This window comes from Berghia stephanieae, chromosome 3 (assembly GCF_034508935.2).
Source record: "Berghia stephanieae isolate SIO BIC M18660-M18661 chromosome 3, UCSD_Bste_1.3, whole genome shotgun sequence".
Lineage (NCBI taxonomy): Eukaryota > Metazoa > Mollusca > Gastropoda > Nudibranchia > Aeolidiidae > Berghia > Berghia stephanieae.
This window is the reverse complement of record NC_088362.1, coordinates 9,639,279-9,663,427: the sequence shown is the minus strand read 5'-3', so window position 1 is coordinate 9,663,427 and position 24,149 is coordinate 9,639,279. Positions and strand designations below refer to the sequence as shown.

The 24,149-nt window shown below is 33.5% G+C and overlaps 3 protein-coding genes across 5 annotated transcripts in view; 1 reads left to right on the top strand and 2 right to left on the bottom strand.

Moving 5' to 3' along the window:
- Positions 1-2: 2 nt before the first annotated feature.
- LOC144967128 (uncharacterized) lies at positions 3-11,025 on the top strand. Of its 3 annotated transcripts, none has more exons than XM_078903975.1 (8): positions 3-147; positions 2,290-2,378; positions 2,812-3,535; positions 6,011-6,164; positions 7,406-7,520; positions 8,194-8,294; positions 9,447-9,487; positions 9,858-11,025. In XM_078903975.1, the coding sequence occupies exons 2-8, from the start codon at positions 2,336-2,338 to the stop codon at positions 10,024-10,026; spliced, it is 1,347 nt and encodes a 448-aa protein (XP_078760101.1). In that variant the 5' UTR covers positions 3-147; positions 2,290-2,335; the 3' UTR covers positions 10,027-11,025. The 3 variants fall into 3 exon arrangements, with proteins under 3 accessions (XP_078760101.1, XP_078760100.1, XP_078760103.1); XM_078903974.1 differs by having other exon boundaries at positions 8-147; positions 2,290-2,383; XM_078903977.1 differs by lacking the exon at positions 2,290-2,378 and having other exon boundaries at positions 12-147.
- On the bottom strand, positions 10,850-19,074 carry LOC144969148 (beta-1,3-glucan-binding protein-like). The gene is made up of 7 exons (XM_078908256.1): positions 19,068-19,074; positions 17,983-18,100; positions 16,086-16,157; positions 15,141-15,285; positions 13,545-13,714; positions 12,196-12,274; positions 10,850-10,867 (listed from the first exon to the last, which is right to left on the bottom strand). The coding sequence occupies exons 1-7, from the start codon at positions 19,072-19,074 to the stop codon at positions 10,850-10,852; spliced, it is 609 nt and encodes a 202-aa protein (XP_078764382.1).
- Positions 13,411-24,149, bottom strand: part of LOC144969460 (beta-1,3-glucan-binding protein 1-like) — a 19,991-nt gene continuing 9,252 nt past the window's right edge. The window contains exons 6-15 of the mRNA XM_078908580.1: positions 23,923-24,042; positions 22,376-22,491; positions 21,554-21,628; positions 20,634-20,694; positions 19,964-20,146; positions 19,105-19,182; positions 17,983-18,100; positions 16,086-16,157; positions 15,141-15,285; positions 13,411-13,714 (exon numbers count right to left, since the gene is read on the bottom strand). Of these exons, the coding sequence (XP_078764706.1) occupies positions 19,142-19,182; positions 19,964-20,146; positions 20,634-20,694; positions 21,554-21,628; positions 22,376-22,491; positions 23,923-24,042 (596 nt within the window). The 3' untranslated portion in view covers positions 13,411-13,714; positions 15,141-15,285; positions 16,086-16,157; positions 17,983-18,100; positions 19,105-19,141. The remainder of the gene's footprint in view (positions 13,715-15,140; positions 15,286-16,085; positions 16,158-17,982; positions 18,101-19,104; positions 19,183-19,963; positions 20,147-20,633; positions 20,695-21,553; positions 21,629-22,375; positions 22,492-23,922; positions 24,043-24,149) is intronic.

The window sequence follows — 24,149 nt, the reverse complement described above, 5'->3', positions numbered from 1 at the left end:
TCGTCTGCTAGGTAGGATTAGACAACACGGGACAATAAATAAATGAAAGAAAATTTTGTGTCAACTGATAATTTTTTAAAGTGTTGTAAAATAAAATGTGAAGTTTCAATACATCTTAAGTAGACATATAAAGTGTTCCCGATCATGGTAAGAATATATACTTTGCTTTGGATAGTTTGCCTTGCGATGGATTTTCTAATTTTATATTATAAGTATAAGTCTTGGGTTGACCTGGCACTCACATAGGATCCATTCCATGGTGTAAAATGAAAATGTTCTCTATAGAGATTATTCATCTTGATAGGTTCCATGCCATATTTCTATCAGGTCGACCAATTAAAACAGATCAAAGACTTCTCTTCCAGTCTAATTCGTTTAGTGTGAAAAAAAAAAATGTCAATCTTACAAAATTAGAGGGGAAATAAATAGAGGATAGAGTTAGAGGATGGATAAGTCGTCTAAAGAAAAGCAGACATGAGACACAAGGCTTATGAAAGTGATAGTCTAGCTCGAGATTGATCTGGTAAGAATTTTGGATGTATTTTCCACACGTCCCAAAAGAGAGGCATGAAGATTGCAGCGACCTTTGGCGTATTGTGATTTGTAAGTCCATGATTCGAGTTCCACTGTGGGCGCCTTAAAGTTAGGTTCTTGGAAAACGCTCTTTACTCGTATTCTCTCGCTGTACTCAGTTGTTAAATCAATGGGTACCCGGCAACAGTGTTTCCTTTATCGAAAAATGACCGTAAAAGCGCCTTTACAAACACCGTGTCTCGTCCAACATGTTAAGTATTGCTTTTGCGTTATATAAAAGCGCGTTATTTTTGGAAGTATAATATGAGTCTTGGGAACTTGTCAAATTTAGATCATATATCCATATTGGCTATCACTTCCTGAGCATTTCTCAATCTAGAAGACTGGGAAAGAGAAAGTAGGATAGACAGATATTGAAACAGAGGAAGAGAGATAGATAGATAGATAGATAGATAGATAGATAGATAGATAGAGAGAGAGAGAGAGAGAGAGAGAGAGAGAGAGAGAGAGAGAGAGATTAGGATAGACATATATATGTATGAATATTGAGACAGAGGAAGAAGAAGAAGAAGGAAAAAGAAGAAGAAGAAGAAGAAGAGAAAAGAGAGAGAGAGAGAGAGAGAGAGAGAGAAAGAGAGAGAGAGTGGGATCGTCAAATATTATTGAGATGGAGGATGAAGATATATATATATATATATATATATTTATATTATATATATATATATATATATATATATATATATATATATATATATGAAGTAAGTATGATTCCCATATGGATATCTCACAACAACTGTAACTGAAGACAGAACTTACTCTATCATAATTACCATTATAACCCCTATCAATTATATAAAACCTGTCATGAAAACCATTATTGAATTCAGGCTTGTTTCGACAATTTTTAAAATTAATCGCCGAACAAAGTATGCATCGTTGTTTTCTTTTTCCTTCCATCGCTTCAGTTGTAAAAAAAAAAAAAAACCGAACGATTTCGCGATTTCGTTTGATTCCCATGCCAACTCTGTGAGAAGGGAATGGGCATGATCTATATTAACTTTCCATGTGCTCGAGGTCATTGGTCACATTGCAAAATGTGCTCAAAATGACCTACATAATGAAAAGTGTTCACAGATTTTGAACTATCTCATATTACGATTGGTCATTGTGTTAAGCTTGACACATGGGTATGTTTACAACTTTCATAAACAAAGCAGAGTGTTTACATTTATTCAGAAATGTCCAATCGTTGGACAGCAACAAATCACGTGAATGATGACTCGGTTGCACGAAAACATGAATATAGATCGCTCCCATTGACTCGTAAAGAAACTTACTGTGATCGACAAAGGTGGCACTCATATTGTATACTCGTTGGTTAAAGTTAAACGCAAAGCTTGGCAAATAATTTGCATCTGGCTAATAAGTAGACCATTCATATTTTATTCATTTATTATATCATAGAGAAGAAAAACAAACTTTTTAGCTTGCATCCTACAGGTCCATAAGGCACCCATAGCTGGTGTTTATCAATGACTGCTGGCACTCTTTGGATAATACGGCAATATAACTTAAATACTTTCGGTCAGGTCTAACAGACCTAGCTATACACGCAGTGTTTTATTGACAGAGGGGTCAGGAAAAAATCTCCACCTGGGATCGAAACTTGTTCTTCGCTTGTGTGGTGGGGCTTTACTTATTAAGCTGCCACTCTCAACTTTCCCGCTTTCATTTACTTCCCCCATTCCACCCCAGAAACCTTCACCAATGCCGTTGTTTAACTACAGGAAAAGAGAACGACATGCTTTGGTGTCAGATCCTTCGAAAAACGCCAGTTCAAAAAAGTTTGGTAGTATATATAATATTTTATTTCGAATACTTTTTATTTTGGCTTTGGTAACCTTTCTGCAAATCATTTTTAATACTAATCTGATATCCCATCTCTCCTCCCTATCATCTCTCTCTCTCTCTCTCTCTCTCTCTCTCTCTCTCTCTCTTTCACACACACACACACACACACACACCCACGCACATACAACACCCTGTCTCTCTTTTTTCTTATTCCTTCCTCATGTGTTTCTTGACTCATATGTAACTCATCATCATCACATCATTCATCATCACTATCATCCATCATCACTCATCACATCATATCGCGAATTTTATTTGATCATCATCATTGTCCCCTACACCACCAAAACCACCATCAGAACCACCCTCATCTGTTCAATCTTTCTTTTATTTTTCACCTGCACTAACAAATTATGTTCCCATCAGCAACGTCATCAAATCAGACTTCATCAACTTTATCGTCACTACCATCACCATCATCATCAATTACTCATGCCAGTGGGTTTGATGGGCAAACTCAAACACCACACAAAGGGAAAACGAATTTTAACAATGGGATGAACAATACCTCAGTGTCTTTTAACAGTGTTAACACGAACCATGCATACAACAGACCAGCAGGATCAAATCCATCCAAACCATTTCCTAAAACGCCAGAATTAATTAGCCATAAACCCGGCATCAATAATAAAAGATCATCCCTAATCATACAATCACGACAATTTAATAGCGATACATCTCATGGTCAGACTTCAATCCATCATCGTATGGATGCAAAAAGAGCTAAGACAAGCACACAAGCATGGGGCTCGAGTTCGAACGGAAGAGATAGAAGTGACTACAGTGATAACTGTCTTGATTCTACCAGAGACGGCGATATTGAAAATTCAAATAATAATTGGAGCTCTAACATTGGACAGGGCGTGAACAAAATTCATAAATATCCAGATAAAGGGTCTTCATATTCTTCTGCTGCTAACAGTTTTTCCATTGCATCCTCTAAATGGCCGAGGAATTCTTCAGCGTCTACGTCATCAACTCCATGGGAAAACAAAGGAGGTCATGCAGACACCGGCAACAAACCTAGAGTCGTCAAGTTACAGAGCGGTAATGTGCAATCACAATTCGGAATGATTAGACCAAACAAAAGGTAAAAGTTTGTGAAATGTGACCCATTACTTCAAATCGATATGATGAATATTGCATTTATACTCGTAGTAAAAAATGTATGACTCGGTTAAAGTTATATATTAAGTTAAGTGAGATTTAAAATAGTTTCGTCATGTGCGATCACCAAATAAAATATATTTCAGATAAGTTTGACATTACATTCATTGTTTTCTTGTTTTTTTGTTGTTTTTTTTTTTTTTTTTTTTTGTTTTTTTTTTTGTGTGTGTGTGTCTTTCTTTAGTATCCGCTTCGTCTCGATATAATACAAGTTCGAAGTATTGGGTCACAAAAATGACTTTTTATGATTTTAGTCGTTATTTCTTAATATAGTTAATTTTGTCAGTTCCTGCTAAACAAAAATTGTTTTCATTTATTATTTTAAATGTGAAATTATCATAATCATCATTTCTGCATATCTCTCTCTCTCTCTCTCTCTCTCTCTCTCTCTCTCTCTCTCTCTCTCTCTCTCTCTCTTTCTTTCTTTCTTTCTTTCTTTTCTCTCTCTTTCTCTTCTCTTCTCTCTTCTCTCTCTCTCTCTCTTCTTCTCTCTCTCTCTCTCCTCCTCTTCTTCTCTCTCTCTCTCTCTCTCTTCTCTTCTCTCTTTGTCCTTTTCACTTCCTCTCTTTTCTTCTTCTTCTTCTTCTTCTTTCTTCTTCTTCTTCTTCTTCTTCTTCTTCTTCTTCTTCTTCTCTTCTTCTTCTTCTTCTTCTTCTTCTTTCTTCTTCTCTCTCTTCTTCGTTTCCTTCTTTCTTCTTCTTTCTTCTCTTCTCTTCCTTCTTCTTCTTCTTCTTCTTTTTCTTCTTCTTCTTCCCTTCTTCTTTCTTCTTCTTCTTCCTTCTCTTCTTCTTCTTCTTCTTCTCTTCTTCTTCTTCTTCTTCTTCTTCTTCTTCTTCTTCTTCTTCTTCTTCTCTTCTTCTTCTTCTTCTTCTTCTCTTCTTCTTCTTCTTCTTCTTCTTCTTCTTCTTCTTCTTCTTCTTCTCTCTTCTTCTTCTTCTTCTTCTTCTTCTTCTTCTTCTTCTTCTTCTTCTTCTTCTTCTTTCTTCTTCTTCTTCTTCTTTCTTCTTCTTCTCTTCTTCTCTTCTTCTTCTTCTCTTCTTCTTCTTCTTCTTCTTCTTCTTCTTCTTCTTCTTCTCTTCTTCTTCTTCTTCTTCTTCTTCTTCTTCTTCTTCTTCTTCTTCTTCTTCTTCTTTCTTCTTCTTCTTCTTCTTCTTCTTCTTCTTCTTCTTCTTCTTCTTCTTCTTCTTCTTCTTCTTCTTCTTCTTCTTCTTCTTCTTCTTCTTCTTCTTCTTCTTCTTCTTCTTCTTCTTCTTCTTCTTCTTCTTTTTCATCCGCAAGAAATTTGTTCGTTTGCACTTCAGTTATCTAGTTTTTTTCTTTGCTGACATAAATTTTATACCAATACCATTCCATTAACCCTCTCTTTACCACCTACAGCAAAATCGTCACATTTGTCACGACACAATATACATTTTTCTTATTCAGATTTATTTTGTACATCACAAACTTTGGAGAATGATCTTTGTTTAATTAATACGAACATAAAATTCTTTTGTAGAGAGATTGTTTGAGTTTTAAAAATCATTTTTTCTGCTGGGTAAGCCTGTCATTTTGGAAAACTACTGAAAATGGTCGGTAAGGAGAGAGTTAAACAATTAGTAATGAAAATAGGCATTGAGTTTATATACCTTTTGATCAAATGGAGTCATGCGACCTGGCATTCCTGTTTTACGTATAAATGAGTAAAACGAATTGAAGTGAATTTTTATTTCCCTCATCTCTTACTAATGGCTACGACCATGGATTTTAAATAAACATTTGCACCTTTACTTTAATATTAAAACTATGGAATACCCCTTACACATTAAATGGATGTGAATATTGGTTGCTTTTAATTAGGAAAATGCGGCTACAACATTTATTTCTAATGTAGCACTATATTATTAAAAAGGATATATTCTCTCTCTAATTTCATTTGTTTCGAACATGAGAGAGTGAAGGTAGAGTTTTGTCATCTGTAAAGAATAAAGTATTATACTTACTATTGTTTATGAATAACCCCTCTTTCGTTTTATGGTGTCATATATATGACACACACACACACACACACACACACACACATATATATATATATATATATATATATATAATATATATATATATATTATATATATATATATATTGATGGATTGATTGATTTTAAAAAAATGTTGCGCCAAAAACATCAATGGTACTTGAAAAAAGGCGGTAAAATAATCTTACTATGTAGATAAGTCTTCAATTATAAAAAAAATCTGATTTGCCTATTAAATGGGCGAACGTACTCGTTCAAAACTGTAAGTCCTCGAAATGTTTAGATTTTTAGGAGAAAAAAAAAAGCAAAATATTTTATTTACCGATAATAAACATTAATATAGCATGTGCCACCTAAGATTTTCTTTTAAAATTCTTTCCCCAGTCAGTCGAAATGTGGCAACCCTCCTACACAAAGCCATCCGAAATCTGGTGGTAGAGATACCACGCTAACTTATCAGTTTTCTGGTAAAACGGACGCTTCACTCAGTATTTTTGATGAGGAAGATGTTTCAATGCAACCTTCTTCAAAATACTTGGTGAGAAAAGAAAGAACACAATGCTACATTAAACGAGGGAGGTCAACAAAATTAAATGTATAACCTGTTGTACAGGGTTTTGAAGAGGGTTTATTAGATTATCATAAAAATAAACTATTTCATCTCTGTATTCATTCACTGCAACAACGTAAGCACTGTATGGTGGCAATCAGATACATTTTGAAAGGACATTAAAGTTTCACACAGAAAGGGTGAAACTGGAGGCATTGTCACCTTCTCTCACAGCAGACAGGCCATGAAACTGGTTAGTAGTGCTGGGGAGGTTGTGTTGGTCATTCAGGAAAAGACATCTAGAATTGCTCTCACTTATAAAAACAGTCTTAAAAATATAACATCATTCAGTGGTCAAAAAGTAAAAACACAATTCAAATTCATTTATTAGAACTATTGATTACATCTATAAGTGTGCTGCTCTAAATCTGCTTTTTGTTATTAACTCGAGTACTTTATGTCGTAAACTAGGGAAAATAGCGAGCATAGATAAGAAGTGATTATTATTTATGGTGTGTTGTTATTATAATTGCAATTATTGTTGTTGATACCATTATTGTATTGCGGTTATTCACGGCATCATTTTAGGTAAAACAGCACGGGACAGCGTGACTCAGCTGTATGGTCTTTGATTCGTACCCGAAATTGAGTGAGTTCGACTACCCACCTAGCTGTATGACTTTGAGAAGTCACCTCGCCCTAGCTCATTTTGCGGCGATGCACAGCGACTGACACCTGGGTAATTCCAGTCTTCCATTGGAATAAACCATAAAGACAAATTTCCCGTAAGGGATGAATAAAGGAAATTTCATTTTTTTAAAATTTAATATTAGTATCGTGTATGTTGTCATCAGATTTTGTAAATTAGGCCTATTGGCGAAAATCTAAAAATATATAAATAAATAAATGCAATCTCATAGGCTGTACACCCCCACCCCCTAAATTTGTGCGAGAACATTGCCGTAATCTGAAATATAACACGCTTCTATAATTTTCCAAGAAGTCCCATGTTTGAGATTTTTTTTTCAAGAAGAGAATCATTTTCATCGATTGATATTTGATGGCCAAATGTCCTGGCCACATTTCTTTTTAACATATGTTGTTTTTTTTTACACAGAACAGCATTATACCACGTAGCATTGTAGTTCTAGGAATGAACACACATTTTCCTAGTTTCCATCCACATAAATCTTCAAGTTTGAATTTAATTGCTTACAACTAATCTGCAGGAAGCATCACCAGAACTGGACACCTCACTTCGCATATTCACTTGCCCAATAAGAGATATGCAGTCTTGGAGTAAAGCTGGACTCTATGATGGAGTGGTACTTTTTGAAATATACGGCACGTATTATCTTTTGAGATTAATTAACTCATGATATTGGTTTTCTTATAGAATAGTATTTCACAAATAAAAAATAAAATAGTACGCTGATGTGTAGTTAAAACACGATACGCATGTTTAAAGGATACTTCCCATTAGTCCAATTGCAATGTACACCTTTCAATCTTATTAAATGAGTGATATGAGAAGGAACATTGAAAGTGACCAACACAGTGGTCAGGTCATAAATCAATGACTCAGGAGTACGGTGTCTTGCCATGTAGCAATCCGAAAGGTTGAACATGGTCAATGATTAAATGGGTAACGCTGTACTATGTATATATGGCCCAGGCATATCTTCCCGCTCGATTCAGGTGTATACAAGTATCTGGCAATAAGCAATTAACTATATTGTTAAACTGCTAGTGTCAAAATATGGGTTCTTTATGGCTTAGTGGAATAAATAAAATGATTAAACATGGTGTGAAATCGTGGAGTTCCACTTCACGTTCTTATTCCTGGGTCTGAATGGTTTAAAAGGATTTCTAACAAACAAAAACCGGATGACTATTACGGAAAAAAAATTGAAAAGCAATATAGGTAATAGAAATTGCATTTAACCGAGTTCGATTCTTAGAAAACATTTTCCGCTTTATTGGATACACATGTTTTCTAAACTATTTCTTTTTTTAGGTTTGATCATATCTGGGATTGCAGACGCACAGTTTGATGGAGGCAAAGAGTTTTATGTAAGAGATCAGTCGGGAACCATACGGTGTGCCTTCTATGAAATAGTAAGAACTTACCCTTTTGGAAAAGAACCAATGTATTAATCAAATGAAATACATTTTAATATCAAACCAAAAAGTAGATAAGATAAACAAGCTTTAAAAATATATACAAAACCAGAATGCCCAGGTGTATTTGATTCTATTGTGTTGGCTTGATTGATCGATTAAATGAAAAGCAACAAGAAGACGTAATATTGCAGTATCTATGCCCCGTTAGAAAAAGCAGAACTCAGATTGACTATTTTTCACAGTTTTTAGATAAGCCTAAAGTTAATATAGAATTGTCTATGGTGTGATAATAATTTTCGATTTTGTTGTCAACTCCGTGAAATGGGATGGAGTTGTTTGGAATTGAGAAGACCCAGTTTGTACAAACAGACAATCTGGGTATGTCGGAGGTCGCTCATTCGTTTCCATCTGCGGATAATGTAGTAAACTATACGTGAAGTGAGGATCGTATCCTCACATTCTAGATTATTATTATTATTATTATTATTATTATTATTATTATTATTATTATTATTATTTATTATTATTATATTATTATTATTATTATTATTTATTATTATTATTATTATTATTATTATTATTATTTATTATCATTATTATTATTAGTATTATCATTATTATTATTATATTATTTTATTATTATTATTATATTATTATTATTATTATTATTATTATTATTATTATTATTATTATTATTATTATTATATTATTATATTATTATTATTATTATTATTATATTTATTATTATTATATTATTATTTCTATTATTATTATTATTGTCATAACTGGCTCAGCGGTACGGCTTTTGGTTTGTACCCAAAAGGTACCGAGTTCGACTTCCCGGCTCGTTGTGTGGCCTTGAGCAAGTCACCTAGCCCTAACTCACTTTGCTGCTGACGCCTGGGTTATTCTAGTCTTGGAATAGACCCTAAAGACAAATTTCCCCTTGGGGATGAATAAAGGGAATTTTACTTTTACTTTTGATTATTATTATTATAATCATTATTATAATAATAATTATTATTATTATTATTATTATTATTATTATTATTATTATTATTATTATTATTATTATTATTATTATTGTTGTTGTTTGTTTGTTGTTATTATTATCGTTAATTTTTTTTTAATGATTATTATTTCCAGGACAGGCAATTACCAAGTCTTGCAAAAGGTCAGGTTCACAGGTACGTTACTTAAATAGTTATGTAACCTTAAGAAATAAAGTCACATTTTGATTTTGAAGAAAATATGTAGAATGGACCACTTAGGATACAACTGTTAGATTTAATATTTAATTTGAATAAAATCAAATGAGGCTCAGTCAGATTATACGTATCTTAGTACTTCTTCGAATAGAGGTGGCCTTAGATATAGTGAGTAAAGGAGGTGTTTTATTGCTCTTCCACCTATTTATTCATGATCACTCAAATCTTCATACTAATTAGACCTAATCTTTGAGTTTCTTTACTTACAGATGGTATTTTTTGGTTTTAACTCAACGACAAAAAGTAAGGTCTGCATCCATGATGCTTTTTTATCCATTTTCTGAAACAGACTTGTTGGATCGATGGCCAAACAGCAAGGAAACTCTGGAGGGGGGTATCTTAAAGTAGTCTCAGTTCGTAAAGCGGACAAAGGAGAAAGATCTTTCTGTCAGCAAGGAACTGAGGCATCGCTTAATGAAATGGACAAGCTTGCAAAGCAGCTGGATAAGGAGCAATAATGAACTTTCTCCCTTTTACATATATCTGGAGTGTTTTATTTAACAAATTTGGTATGATATCTAATGTTTATTCATACATTCCTTAAAACGTTATTTTCCTTCTTCATAAAGAGTGAGCATTTTGATTAAAATGTTGGGATAACATTGTAGAAATAATAAAATTTTGGAGTAAATTTTGAAATTTCACAAAGTTATTTCAGATCATCAGGTACATCAGTGTCAAAGTGTCAGAATGTTATTACTGTTGATTTGCTAATTATAGACACTAGGGGAGGAGAGGGGGGGGGGACAGCAGACAAAAGTTGCGGACAAGTATTTTTAGCTACAATTATTGTATGGTTTGATTGATTCTCCTGGTAACTACAGACTGGCCTCTTGTATAACAATATCTCTCTTATAATTGTTGATTTACCATGAATCTCACTTTCGACTCATTCGTCACTCCCTATTAGTTTTGCTTTACCAAAGTCTCACATTTATTTTGTACCAAAAATTTGCAATCTTCTAGAATTTTTCAAACTAAGCTGATGACTTCTTTAAGTATAAAAAGGCTTGCTTGCTATATTGGTCCATTATCACCATGAATCAATTTTTAATGCTTAGTTTTGTTATGAAATGTAACTGATAAGCTAACCCCTCTAATGCTGTTTATATGTTCTTGTTGCCCGATTCCCATATCCGTTGTTCAGTTAGATAACCATCTTTTTCTCATTTGCTAAACCTGATTTACATAACATTACTGTTATTCATTCGTTCATAACAATGTTGAATAGGTGAAATCATCGTTCTTTTCATTTTATATTCGTTGGACATTGTGTGACAACTATTCCCAATGCGTTCTCTGTGCATATTAGACGTTAAACAAAATAGCACACATTTAAAATAAAATTAGTTCTGAAAACAAAAAACTTGATGTTTTGCCTATCACATTTATTTGATCAGTCAAAAAAAATCTTTTGAATCAGAAAACATTAAAACTCTTTGTTTCGTTATGAAAAACATGTGTGATTTTCTTATTTAATTGACCAATCAAATTAAATTATTGTGGCATTTCACTATGCAATGCTTTTGCTAATGATGCATTGAATCAAAACTGTTGTAATCCTCCGTGATTACATTCTCGACACCACGAATTTTAGGGTTTAAAAAATAATACCTCTCACATATTATATGTGTGGTAGATAGTGGTGGTCTCTGTTGTCAGTGAAGTCTTACTGAATAGAAAAACAATTTCTGCGTTGCTCATATTATTTCTATTCTCCGCAAGAGAGTGATATTTTGTATTCATGCGCACTGACTTGCATTCTAAAGAGCGAACTTTATTCTCACGAAAGGTTTTTACAATTTGAAGGTTTTAGATAATTTAATTATCTTTCTGAGCTCAATCGGTGTGTATACCTTCAAAATTGACCTAAAAGTTGCCTCATAGGGGATTTCATATATCAGCGTTGATAACCTAATTAATTATCTTTTACCAAACCCCAACGTATAACATCATTCTTTTTGTCATTGTTCGCTCTTTAGAATGCAAGTCAGTGCGCATAAATACAAAATACCATTGAGTCAGTAAAACAAAACAAGCAATAGTCCGTCATTCCATTTACTTTCCTCAGTTAAATAATATTATGTCATCATCAATAAGATGATACCACTATGGCATTTTTCTTTAAATTTTATATCATTATCCGAATCACATAATATGAAATTGCGCTGCCACCTGAACTTGAAATACATTACTATGGGGTGACTAAGACCGTTTGGGTGACTAAAATCAGCAACCAAAAACAATGTTGTCAAGTGTTTAAAATGCATTTTTATCCTTTTTCACTAAGTATTGTAAAACTTGATTGTAACATATAAAACCATACTTTTAAACTCAAGAATATTGTTTTTGGTTGTTGATTTTAGTCACCCTACTGGTTTTAGTCACTGAGCTATAAATTCATGAAAAGCACAACACGAACGTGGATTAAATGACACAAAGGTAATAATATGATTTATTTACATAAACTGGGATATTTACGATTTCAATAAACAAATGCCACAATCTTGCACTGGACAGGGATATGCGGAGGAACAAGTCACAGACCTCGTTGAGAACGACCAACGGTTAGAGTTACATATAAATGTCCTGTCTTTCGAAACACACAGAGAGGTAGGCCTGCTTACCCCTGAAGGTGGCTTGCATCTTGATGGGTGTTCAGTAGCAACACCTTCTTGTGCCAGCTGAGACAGCCTTGGTGAACTTCTGCCAAATATGTTTTGAATGATTAATTTCCATACAGCGAATGCATTTTCTCATATATTCACGAAAAGAGTGTAAGGCTGGCGATGGCGAATTGAAAGATTATCGGGTTAAAACAATGCTGGTGGCTTATGGGTGAGCTGGTGCATTTTCAAGTACAAAACAACACACATTTTGGACCTGATTCGTCCTACCAACCTCTTGGACAAAATTGTTGAATCGAAGGGCTATCATGCCACCCCCTAAAAGTTCATGCTAAATGAGACCACTAAGATTACTTATAGCGAATCGTCGTCAAATAACTCCCCATCCACCATTGCACAACTCTAACTACACGTTATCCACTTGTAGCTCTGCCGCGGGACTGTTTTGCCCACAAGTTTATTCCAGCTTCGTCGAAAAATATGAATTAATTCTTCTGCACCTGGTGAATCAACCCTGTCGCATATTTATGTCACTGGTCTCTGTTTCTGGGATAATTTCTTCCCATAGGTGCATCTTTGCTTTAGGCTTTTTTGACGTAATCAGCATTCCGTCCAAAATCTTGCATATCGGAGTACTCTCGACGTGTGGAGCGTCAGGAAGTCTATCCCTTAACTCTAAGTTAATCATTTTCATCAGTCACCTTCCATTTTCGTAGCCACCACGGTTTCGAAACATCACTCTTATTTAGAGCTGTGGGCTTTAAAATCTTGTATGCAGTGGTTCTTTTGACCTTCAACAAACTTGCAACATGAAGATAGTCCTCAACTTTACCGTAGGAGTCTTATTTTCTTCTTATTTTCGTCGACCGATATCTTTAAATATACGTGGTTCTAAATGAGTGAAAATATTGTGGTAGAGGTCAAATGTTGCTTAAATATTTCTTAGCTGATATGATACAAACTGTCGTGTCAAAATTTTAACTTATAAAGAAAACAAATCGATTATGGTTATAGACCCGTCAAATCTCGTATGTACGAAGTAATCTGCTACCAAATGGATTTCACATCACTGTTAAACAGTTATAGTAGTGGAAACAAAAATGATACTCAGCTTTCTTTTGAAAATAAAAATTGCATTTCGAAGATTGCTTTTTTATTTTCTACTGTATGTTACTTGGATATAATATAGAATTTAAAAAAAAGGATGCACAAATATTTTGTTTTATGGTATTTTATTATCAATCGGAAAAAGACATATTATTAAAGAAAAGCATGTGAGGTGACACCACTTTCCTCAAGGCTTCATTTTCCAAACTCTCACATATTTGACTTGCATAGCGGCATCCTACCCATTGTTTTGATCCAGGTGCCATGTGGGTAACCATTGGCCTCGAGCATTCCAGAAATCAGTAGCGGCATGTCCTGCGTGATCTTGCCATGGCTTTGGATATGGAGTGTTGACATAGTTGTCGGGGAAGAAACCAACACCTCCAACAGCTACATTCATGATGATGAAGAACTGAAGGGTTTATAAAATGTAATGGAGAAATAAAAAATGGATAGCGTTAATTTCAAAGATTTAGGATATATATATATATCCGTTTCCCAGAAATGCGTTTTATTGATTGTTCTGTACTTATTCTTTACATCATGCTTGTTTCTTGTTTGCTTGCTTTGGACAACATGGGTGATTCATGTTGATATCGGACATCTTGTTTGATGTATTACCTATAGTCCCTCATAGAATGCCTAGGCGACCGCATCTAATGGTACAGTTGCGAAAGGGCGTAATTAGATAATAATAATAATAATAATAATAATAATAATAATAATAATAATAATAATAATAATAATAATAATAATAATAATAATAATAGTAATCATCATCATCATCATCATCATCATCATCATCATCATCATCATTATTATCATCTCATCACTATCATCGCGATATGTTTATATTGATCATCATCATCCTCACCTTATTATTATTATTATTATTATTATTATTATTATTATTATTATTATTATTATTATTATTATTATTATTAATATTATTATTATTATTATTATTATTATTATTATTATTATTATTATTATTATTATTATTATTATTTATTATTATTATTATTATTATTATCATCATCATTGTTATTATTATATTTATCATCATCATCATCATCATCATCATCATCATCATCATCATCGTCGTCGTCGTCATCATCATCATCATCATCATCATCATTTGTTGGTCTTACAAAGGACAAAATAAACAAACTCCAGAAAATACAGAACATGGCAGCCCGCGTTGTACTGCATAAAGACAGGAAAACTGCAGCTCCCGAATTACAACAGCAGCTGCATTGGCTGCCAGTGGACCAGCGGATTAAATATAAATCTTCAACTATCGTTTTCAAATGCCTGGAAGGCTCGTCACCAACATATCTCTCAAACCTCGTTGAACGGTATAACCCACAGCGATCGCTTCGATCAACGAACGACCTCAAATTGATAACACCCCGCTGTCGATTGAAGGCTGGTGAACGCGCCTTTCAGCATTCTGATCCAAGGTTGTGGAATTTACTACCACTAGAGATACGTTCTTCGTCTTCACTAGAGGAATTCAAGCGTCGATTGAAGACATTCTTATTCCGACAGGCTTTCTTTTGATTATGTGTATAATTAGCGTTGTTCGTGTACTGTGTTAGGGCTTAATGATTAAGTTAATCTATGTTATGCGCCCAGAGCCCTCCTGATGAAGGGATGTTTGGCGCACTATAAAGCTATAACATTATTATTATTTATTATTTATCATCGTTACAACAAAAAAGATAGTTAATCGATAATGCGCAAGTTTTCCTAATATCACTTATTTCTAAAAATAGAAAATGTAAAAAATGCACTTTGCAAAATAAAATTAATTTATTACTAAATTCTTTGTATACCTCCTGATCAAAGGGAGCCATGTGACCTCCAGCAGCCCATGGATTGTCCCAATTAGATTTTCCCTCTTTCTCAAAATCACCAAATTCCCAGAAACCACCAGCAGGAGGGGCGACTTTCAAAATCTCTTTTCCATCTACCGAGCATCTTAGAAATAGAATGATGAGCGTAAATATTTTCAATGAATACTGAATGTGAATGTTAAGAAACACAATATAAGTGTATCGCGTTAGAAAAGCAATTCTGCTCAGCATCTCAAAACAATATACAATTATTTGCTGCGAACTTGTCAACTAGATGTATGTTATAAAGTAAATGCCATTTCTGATAACTGTTAAAAATGGGTGAATATATAGATTTCTTTTTTAAAAATCCGTCACTGGCTGATATTATTTTTAAATACCTGTCAAACAGTAGATACCTTAATTCCACTTAAGAAGGGAAATATTATTTTATTATACTATTTGATGGAAATTTTAGATCGTCTAAAGCCATACATTAAGAAATATTGACTCTCGATTCTGTTTTCCTCATTTAAATAACTCTCTCATTGTGTCACTTTTCCTTGGCTGTCTGTGTAACTTTAACACTCATGAAAAAAATGCGACAATGAGGTGTAAGTGCAAATTTCACTTTTTATAACTCTCCCGCATCATCCACTTATACTTGCAATTGAAATAAACTAACATTGCCGAAAGCGCAGAAGCTCCTCTAAAACAAATAAACAGAATCTATATTCTGATAACTTTTTCAAAATCTTTGAGATCACCATTAAGCAACTAGGACTAGGACTCAGCATGTTGCATAGAAGTAGGAATAGACGGAGATGATCTTTGACATTGAATTTGAATAATGTTTAGAATTAGAGCAGTTCATTTTGTCTTCTTAAATTTGAAAGAAAAAAGATAAAGTCTGGTGTAAAAATTTGAACACTGCAAAATGATCACCTGATTGATGTATCGTCCCAATCCAGTCTGTATTTGTGGAATGAATCAGCAAACGTTCCTGATGGAGCTGTCCTGAAGTAAGAATGTGGGAGGGAGATGAGGGGGTGGATTAAACTATTTGGAATCCACAATGATTGCAAATAAAATCGTCTTTGGTACATGATATCGACTTGATTTTGAATAAGGAGCCTTTTACTTCTCAGTCAGCTGTTTCTATTTCCTAGGTTGTTTTTTAAAATGCCTTTTTTTCGATTGCTTGCTGGTAGTTTTGTGTTGTGGACCTTAAGCGTTTTATGTTTTTGTCATGTTCCTCAAATAAATTCGACTAGAAACGCTGGACAGGTCTATAAACAAATAAAATAGAATATATAAAAACAAAACTCATCCTCAAGTCTATATTATCGTTGGGGGAAAATAGATAATTCAGACGTCAGCTACATATACTGTGCAGCGCCTGATAGACAGCATTAGGGGCTAAGTTTCTTACTCAAGGCTCAAATTGGGGTCTCCCTTCTCTAATGACTCTATATTTAACCAATTCTCTCACAGTAGGAATATTTTTGCATTTTTTTATTTGTCCAAAGATACGACTTTCTTTATTAATCCGCTATTTTCAAGAATGATATTTATTTTTTAGTTGTGATTTGTTCTTGATATTGGTTAGGTGCTGGATTTTAAGGATTGTATTGTAAACTTTGTTTTATGTAATTTGCCTCTATTCTGTTGTGAGTTCTATAGCCTACTTGAAATTTAGATACACTTTTAAGTACAACCGGTTGAGAATGCTGGCTTCATTAATCATTTAAGAGTTGTAATTAGTGTCCATATGAAAGACTTTTCACCATGTATCAGTAATAGTTATATACTAATTGTCTATTCTTTCTCCATTTCTTAAGAATCGAGGTGTTTTATGTCCTCATTATTTGCCAGCCGAGTCAATAAAACTGATCAACATCACCATGGTATTTTCTTCTTTAATTTGATGGTGCATTAATACGAATAATCAATAGAAGACCTGCAGTTTGATATATGTGCCAAATTTTCCAAATTAAATTTCAGATGCTCTTTGCTTCTATTGCTGCTACCGCTTATCATGTTCAAAGTAACACACACACACACAAACACACACACACACACACAGAAAGAGAGAGAGAGAGAGAGAGAGAGAGAGAGAGAGAGAGAGAGAGATGGGCACACACATATATTATGTATATCATATCAAGCAATATTTGAGGTAAATGAAAATAAATCTATTTGTGATTGATAAACTAAATATAAGCATTTTATATGGCGCATTTCTACTTTTGATTAACAAGATTTCTATGGCTTCATTTGCTCAATTTCCAGGTAATATAGTACCATTTTTTTCTAATTTTTCATCAACGGAAATCTTCCGTTAAGCGACATTTTTGTACTTATCACCCTTACAAAATTCGGCACTCCTACAGGCAAGTATGTATTCACACCTGAGTGGAATGGGTAATGTTTATAAAATTGTCAAAACACTGGGGCCAGAGATTTGGGATCATGGACACCCAGCTGGACTAAAAGGACTAAAAGGAGACATTGCAGTGTGGTAGAACTACCGGCTGTAGTGATTTTGGTTATATTTTGTGTCTTTTTTACATCTAACGTTTTGTTTTTCTCTTATTGTTATAGATACCTGCTTGTGTTAAAAGTTGATTAAAGCTTTGAAAAATAGATTGTTCTAGTAAAATCTCCTTAGTCTCTTTTGTGATCCAAATCTACAACACCGGCTCTATTTAGAGTTAACGAAAATTTCTGGGTATCACCATTGGAAGATATCTATGTATTTACTTTACTCGTATCGTTTGATTATTGTCAATGATCTAATCACTTCACTGGAGCATAAACGATAAGCAGGTATTGTACTTACATGGTAGCGTGTGCTTTAGGCCACTGATTGGCTGCCACAAAAGGTCCAAAATGAAGGGTACTTCCCACGCTATCAGCTCCGGCTGGCTGACCCTTGTCATCTCTGTAGTGTAGATTTCCTAAATAGAAATTCCAATAAATAAGCAATTCATGATGAAAGAATCTTAATGTTGTGGTGCTGTTTAAATATTATAGTCATTGGCGTGGCATGATTACAGTATAAGGTGGCCAGAATCAGAAGAAAATGACTTAAAACATTCTATATTTGTAAATATAAAAGAAAGAAAAAAAAATACAGAAAAGACTTAACTCAAATAAGTAAGAGGCGAATATACATTTTTCTGTTTTATTATATTTTGAATGATTTAATCCGTTTTTTAAAGATGGAATGGTGCCAGGCACCAAATCAGCCAATATAGCCACGCCCCTGATTATAGTTTTTTACATGTTTACTTAAAATTTAAAGTCTGAAAATATGTCTAAATATATTACGCTCACTTCTCACTAAGGACCAATTCACTTACATATTGAGGTAGTCTGTATCGTGCACAAATACAGTTGGACGAAACTAATTACGATTATCTTTTATGTTCGGCTCTGAATAAACCACTGATCCAGATTATATTACTCGGTGTCAGTGTTATAGTCCTGTTCAATAAAAGGTGAAGTGAGTAGGAAAGTGCCAGAAGACAATAGAGAATAAAATGTTTTTTTGTCGTACCAATAAGGTCGCGGGTTCAAACCCCCATCACCGCCGCGAAAAAAAAAGAATTCTCCATTGTCTTCTGGCACTTTCCTACTCACTTCATCTCTTGTTGTTACCAACATAAGTGCCTGCTCCACTCACTTTTCTTAAAAATTCAGTCCTATTCAATGTGTTGTCAATACTAAGAAAAATAACGGACCTGAGAAAGCATCAGCTTGAAGTAAGGAGGTAAACCTTCCTAAGTCTCTTGTACGACATTTTGGTTCTACTCAATATGTTAATGAAACCTCAAGAAAACGAGTCGACTTAAGTGGAAATCAGTTTGTGGGAGTTAAAGGCTTCCCAAGTCTCTTGTACAACAACGGTTCAGTTTTCATTACGTGACATAATACAGTATGCTTAAAACCTTTCACATACCTCTACTTTCAACCAAGTCAATCTCTCCTGATGCGGGTCAGTTCCCGTAGGCGTTCCATCTTGGAAGTAACCAAATAGCTGAGAGAGTAATTTAAATATAAATGAACATTAAATTAAAATATATTTTAACTATATCTACACTACATTCACATCTATAGATATCAAGGATTTGGAAAAACAAGGAGATTTGCTTGTTCCTCGGGATAAGAAAAGAACATGAGAATATTTGATTGATATTTTATTTCAAAGACTCTTGTAAATTGTATCAAAGTTTACATGCGTTGTGTATAGAGATGACCATTCCTCAATACAAAGAACACATGCATTCTACGCTCATGATAGGCACTTGTTCTAAATTTCTACCTAAAGAAAAAGCTTTATTCTTGGATAATGTTTAGTCTCTTTTAACCCAGAAAAAAAAATAATAAAGAAGTAGTAAAAACAGAAAAAAAGATAATAATGACTGTAGAAAACGATCACTTTAAGCACATTGGCGTCACGCAGGCAATTTGTATTTGACGCGACAAGCCTTTTTATTTTGTTCTCTACTCGGTGTACAATGGCCAACAATGTCATTTGCCTTGTTGGACGAGACATGACACTTATGAGCCGCTATTATAATTATTTCGACAGAAACGCGGATATAGATAGTTGGTGAGAAAATGTGTGTAACGCATTTTATAGGTACTCAACTTTCTAGTTCACAGCGGAAGTTGAACTAGCGATCTTTATGTCACATTTCGACGATTATCACAAAGATGAAAAGCCGTACAAAGGCAAAAAAAACGTTGAAAATTTCCCTGGAAAAGTTTGAATCGACTAAGTTTGACTTATTATACATAATTAACGTACCACTTACCAGGCCAGGGCCAATCTCCGGAGGGCATTTTAGCCTCGACCTCCATTCGTCCATACTTGAAATTAAAAGACCTTGAACTTCTTAGACGTGCTGACTGGATAGGACTGACCACTTGTCCAGGTATTCCTTGTCTCTCGCATCCGTAGAAATCATTACCAGTGCACACACTAGCAGGGTGGCTCCCTGAGTAGGTAAGGAAAAATAAAACTTGTTTGTACCGCTGCATTATCAATAAAATAAATTTGCAATGGTTTTCCTAATTGGATTCAATAGTCTGATGTCACGTCGCCCAGCAACGGCGGCCATCGTGGTTCTAAACAAATAAAATCGGGACTTTTTATTCTTCATGCTGGCTTATGCTGGCTAGAACTTTTCATATGTCTTGTGATCAGAATGTGTCAAAACATGATCAGATTTATACTGTTTATTTTCCCTCTGGATACGCTTTTATGCTCGTCGGAGAAAAATTTCATAAGGGCGTCCGCCATTGTTCCGATAGTTTAGAGCCAGTTACTAAGTTACTATGCGTTATTACGAGGGAAGTGACGTTACGACTGTTGAAGCGTATTGCAATTCCACAAAAGCAGTTATCAACATCTGTAATGAGCTTGAATTTGAGAGTGTTTCATGAGGATACATTAGCTGGAGTTGCATTTTAAATAATACCTACCCCATAAATTGAGTTTGCCATGCTCAGGGTAATCTGGACCACACTGGTCTGTGGCCAAAGTCTGCAGTTGAATAAAATTGTACTATGAGTATGAGAAACACTCATGCAGATAACTGCAAAGAAATAATTTCGAAAGCTATCTGTATCTGTATATAAATTAGGTATCAAAGGAGACAATTTAAAATTAGTTAAACTTGGTTTTCTTACTATAATCATAAAGTATTCTGATGGTCATAGAAAACACTTAAAATTTTTGACAACCCATACATAAATAAGAATGTGAGAGCAATTTCTTTTTCAACAACCTAGATTTCTTTTGCTTTTCAAGTGATATAACAAAATGTTCCAGCTTTGACGTCATGTAACTAAACACAAACACGATTAAACATACTTGTGAAACATATATATTTTTACAGCATAGTGACTAATAAATAAAAGATCAGTCGGTTGAAATTCCCCCTAAATTCTCGCGAAAGAAAATATTTTGGCATCCAGCATGACGAAATAACATATTGTGAACATAAATGATCATACAAAATAACATGCAATTCACATCAACGGGTAGAGAATACTCCAGGGAATAGGTCCAATTTTTCAGACGTTTTCTTCAAATGGTCCTTGTAAAATAAAGACGTGAACACCAAGAAACACGCAATTTTGAGCATTGGCATTGGTGCCTATACGAGTCAATAAAATGGATATAAAGATAAAGGGAGTAAATCTGACTCATGAATGAACAAAACAAAACAAACGACGTTTCGGCTCTTGGCCGTTTTCAAGTAAACGTCGTTTGTTTTGTGTTCTTCATTCATGAGTCAGATTTACTCCCTTTATGATTTTTATTTCCATAAAGTTTTAGCTCGTATTGCGTTTTGCTTTAATTTTAAACGATCACAACATTTTGATGAGACTTTACTTACCGGCTTAATAAACAGTTTACTATCTCTTACGTATGAGTTGGATCTGTTGTTGATGTAGTATTGGAACTCCCAATTCTAAATGAGATAAATGGAATTTGACCTGACATTTGTATTTCAAAGTGTCTTTAAGAGAACTAGCTGACTGCTTTGAAGACACTAGAAATTAAATCTATATTAGATTATTTGACAAATTTATATGAATTCATATGTGTATAATATGTTATATTTTAAAATGAAAAACCAGTGTAAGTAATGTTAAGATGTATTTCAAGGGCGTAAAGAGATAGATAGATAGATAGATAGATAGATAGAGTGTGTGTGTTAGAGAGAGAGAGAGAGAGAGAGAGAGAGAGAGAGAGAGAGAGAGGGAGAGAGAGAGAGAGAGAGAGAGAGAGAGAGAGAGAGAGATGAATCAAGTAATGGCCATTTTGTTTTCACTGACTCAAATGGATCAATTTTATAGCAAAAGCTTAAAATACTCACCTACTACTATTTAATATGTATAATAACTACTATTTTAAATAAAAATGTATGTTGTATTGATAACTTATCATCACCACCGCTTTACTTGTCGTCATCAACATCATCATCATAAACATCATCACCCATCATCATCATCATCATCCATCATTATCATCATCATCATCATCATAATCATCATCACCATCATTATCATCATCATCTGCATACTTCACCCAATGACAACTCTCCAACAACACCACTTACTTTATAATCATCAAATACTACCAGAAATAAATAAATAAATAAATAAATAAATAAATAAATAGATAAACAAATAAATAAATAATATCCATCACTTACGCCGCCTCCCCCTGCTGTGATTTCATGTTCCCAAAGTTTGGTGTCCAGTTTGTCGAAGTCATCCTCAAATATAAGACAGGGATAGGAAGTACAGCTTGCCTCTTTGTTGTAGCCATCTAAAGTTGATAATATGAAATGACGACTTACAATATTATTAGTGTATGCACAGGTTTTATGTATTCTAGGTTATTTCAATGATGTTGAGAATAGTGATGATAATGATAATAATAATAATAATAATAATAATAATAATAATAATAATAATAATAATAATAATAATGATAATGATAATGATAATAATAGTAGTAATAATAATAATAATAATAATAATAATAATAATAATAATAATAATAATGATAATAATAATAATAATAATGATAATAATGGTAATAATAACAATGGTAATAATAGTAATAATAATAATAATAATAATAATAATAATAATAATAATAATAATAATAATTTAATTAATTGATTAATTTTAAAACTCAATTTGAGCTTGTTAATTTTTATTTATTTATTTATCTATTCATTTATTTGTTTGTTTGTTTCTTTAGTTATTTATCCATTTATTTATTTAGTCTTTTAAACTTTAAATCGTCATGTGGATATAATTGTTTCCATTAATTTCATGATTTTGTAGACTGGTTTGTAATTGTTGACAAGTAAAATGCATGGCATCTGAAATAATGTAAAATCATAATTTATCAGATGTATTATTATTATCGTTTTTGCTTTCATGATTATTTTTGTCATTAATATTTCATTGTACTATGAACTTTGTACATTTATGATCCATTCGATCATGACCAGTTTTCAATTACCAGTATTCTATGATAGTATTTTTCAATTTTAGATTGTCATATTGATACATTTTCCCTGATATTCAAAGTTGTGTAAATCTGTCTGTGAATGATACAATGCAAGCTATATGAGATTCTGTAATTATAAATTATTGTATAAGGCATTTAAAGGATAATTTATATTTTAAGCCTTTGGTAAGATAAGATAAGATAATATAAGAATAGTGATGATAATGTTGATGATGGTGGTGATGGTTGTATCGATTCAGCTGAGACTTCGTTTATTAAATTTATTTATTATCAATCAAATGGTAAATTTAATACAAATATATAAGACGGCCAGCTCGGACGGGGTTCTTTCAGTAACTAACTTAACACAAAACACTCGTCTTACGATGTTCCTATGGGACAAAACGTGCTTATAAGTCCACGCAGTCAACATTCACACTCACATGCAAAACATGCACAACACAAAATGAGTAACCTCTAGAAACAACTCTAACATAAATGAACACAGCAGAACAACTACATTCGCACATAACAACTCCAATATATTACTATTACAATACATGTTACAGTGGTGGTGGTGTTGATGGTGATGGTGCAGGTAGTGGCGGTTAGTGGAAATGAGAAGTAGAAATATGATAATAATGATGATGATGATGATGATGATGATGATGATGATGATGATGATGATGATGATGATGATGATGATGATGATGATGATGATGATAAGAAATTTACCTTGCTGAACAATAGTGCCGCCACATCCACAGTTTCCACCATCTCCGCCCCCAGTTTCGGCAGTGTTGGTCATAATTCCTGACTCCTCTTCCTCCCCTGCTATCGCTGTTGGGTTCGTAACTGCAAATTGAATGTATTCATAAAATATTTATACACTGCGATCTTCCATACTCTGCAGTGCAGATTTCCTCAGCGACATGAATTATATACCAAACACAAAACAGTAA